General features: G+C 70.1%; 1 protein-coding gene across 1 annotated transcript in view; it reads left to right on the forward strand.

Moving 5' to 3' along the window:
* Nucleotides 1-164: 164 nt before the first annotated feature.
* The window catches only part of H696_02167 (hypothetical protein), a gene marked incomplete at both ends in the record, with an annotated part of 4,160 nt that continues 3,000 nt past the window's right edge, over nucleotides 165-1,324 (forward strand). Inside the window, one exon of the mRNA XM_009496064.1 lies at nucleotides 165-522. Coding sequence (XP_009494339.1) covers nucleotides 165-522 — 358 coding nt within the window. The remainder of the gene's footprint in view (nucleotides 523-1,324) is intronic.

Below are 1,324 nucleotides of genomic sequence, written 5' to 3' on the forward strand. Positions count from 1 at the left end.
ACAGGGGAGGGCAAGCGCACAGAGCAAGAGTAAGCAGGAGGGAGCAAGGGCGAGAGAGAGAGAGAGAGAGAAATAATACCCGAGCCCAAATTTACTGCGCTGTTTTGCGTCTAGGAGGTGGGGGCTGGTCGTGCGTGCGTGCGTTCCCACGCGCGTTTCCCCCAATGTCCTTGTTCGATTTTCCCGGCCTGGACCCCGTGCTGAGCTCCCCATCACAAGCGGGGACAGCCACGCCCGCGCCCACGGTCCGCACGCCGGCCCCCCCCTCGCCGACGGCCAGCGCCAGCCCAACAGCCACGACCACCGCCCCGCCGCCGACGGCCACCCCCACGGCCACGGCCGCCCAGCAACAGCAGCAGCAGCAGCCCGCGCGCGACCCCGCACCGGATCCCACTCGGCCACGGCCCACCATGCCGGCCGGCGACGCCCAGCCGGCCAAGCGCGAGCACCCCCGCGGATATCCCTTCACCTCAACACATGCCACCTCCTTTGTGGACTTCAATGTGCCCGGCTCGACGACTGGTGCGTGGGATCTACCCGACTCGTGGGTCTGGCTTCTTGCGGGGCGTTCGCGTGGCGGGATCGCTGGGCCACACCGCCCGATTCGCACCGTCGCACACGTACTACCCTCTGTGACATACTGACACCACTCTCCTCCCCCCCCCCCCCCCCCCCCCCCCCCCCCCCCCCCCCCCCCCCCCTCCCCCCCGCCTTGTGGGGGGGGGCCCCCCCCCCCCCCCCCCCCCCGAGCGTATCCCCCATGTGCCCGTCCACTGACATGTGTGCCTGCACGGCCGTCGCACAGCCCGCCCATCGAGCGCCTGATCCTCCAGAAGTCCTCCCCACCGATGACCCCCCATGAGGCCACCTTCTACGAGATCTCCACCGCCATGAACGAGGAGTATGGCCCATTGGTCCGCTTCCCCGAGGCGCCGCTGTGGCAGACGGACCTCCAGCCGCTGAAGCCCAACCAGCGGAATCGCCGCCCCTCCGGCTCGGCACACACCCTCGGCGAGCTTTACGACACGTCGCTCCCCGGGGCCGGGCCCTTTGCCCCGATCTGCTTCGAGTCCCTCACGACCAGCAGTGTCACGGCCAAGATCGCCGCTTCGGTGGAGGACGGCGATGCCCTGCGCCGATCCGGCCAGCGGCGCTTCAACTTCCCGGTCACCCAGGACGGCGCCTCCGGCGGCGGCTGCCCCCCAGCCCAGACCAACATTCTGTATCGCATGTCGACCAAGGCCGCCCGGTGCGTCTACCACCTCATGTGCCGTGCCAGGGGATGGCCCTGGTGCTGTCTCGCTGCTCGTCCCCCCCCCCCCCC

The sequence above is a fragment of the Fonticula alba genome (assembly GCF_000388065.1).
Source record: "Fonticula alba strain ATCC 38817 unplaced genomic scaffold supercont2.3, whole genome shotgun sequence".
Taxonomy (NCBI): Eukaryota; order Rotosphaerida; family Fonticulaceae; genus Fonticula; species Fonticula alba.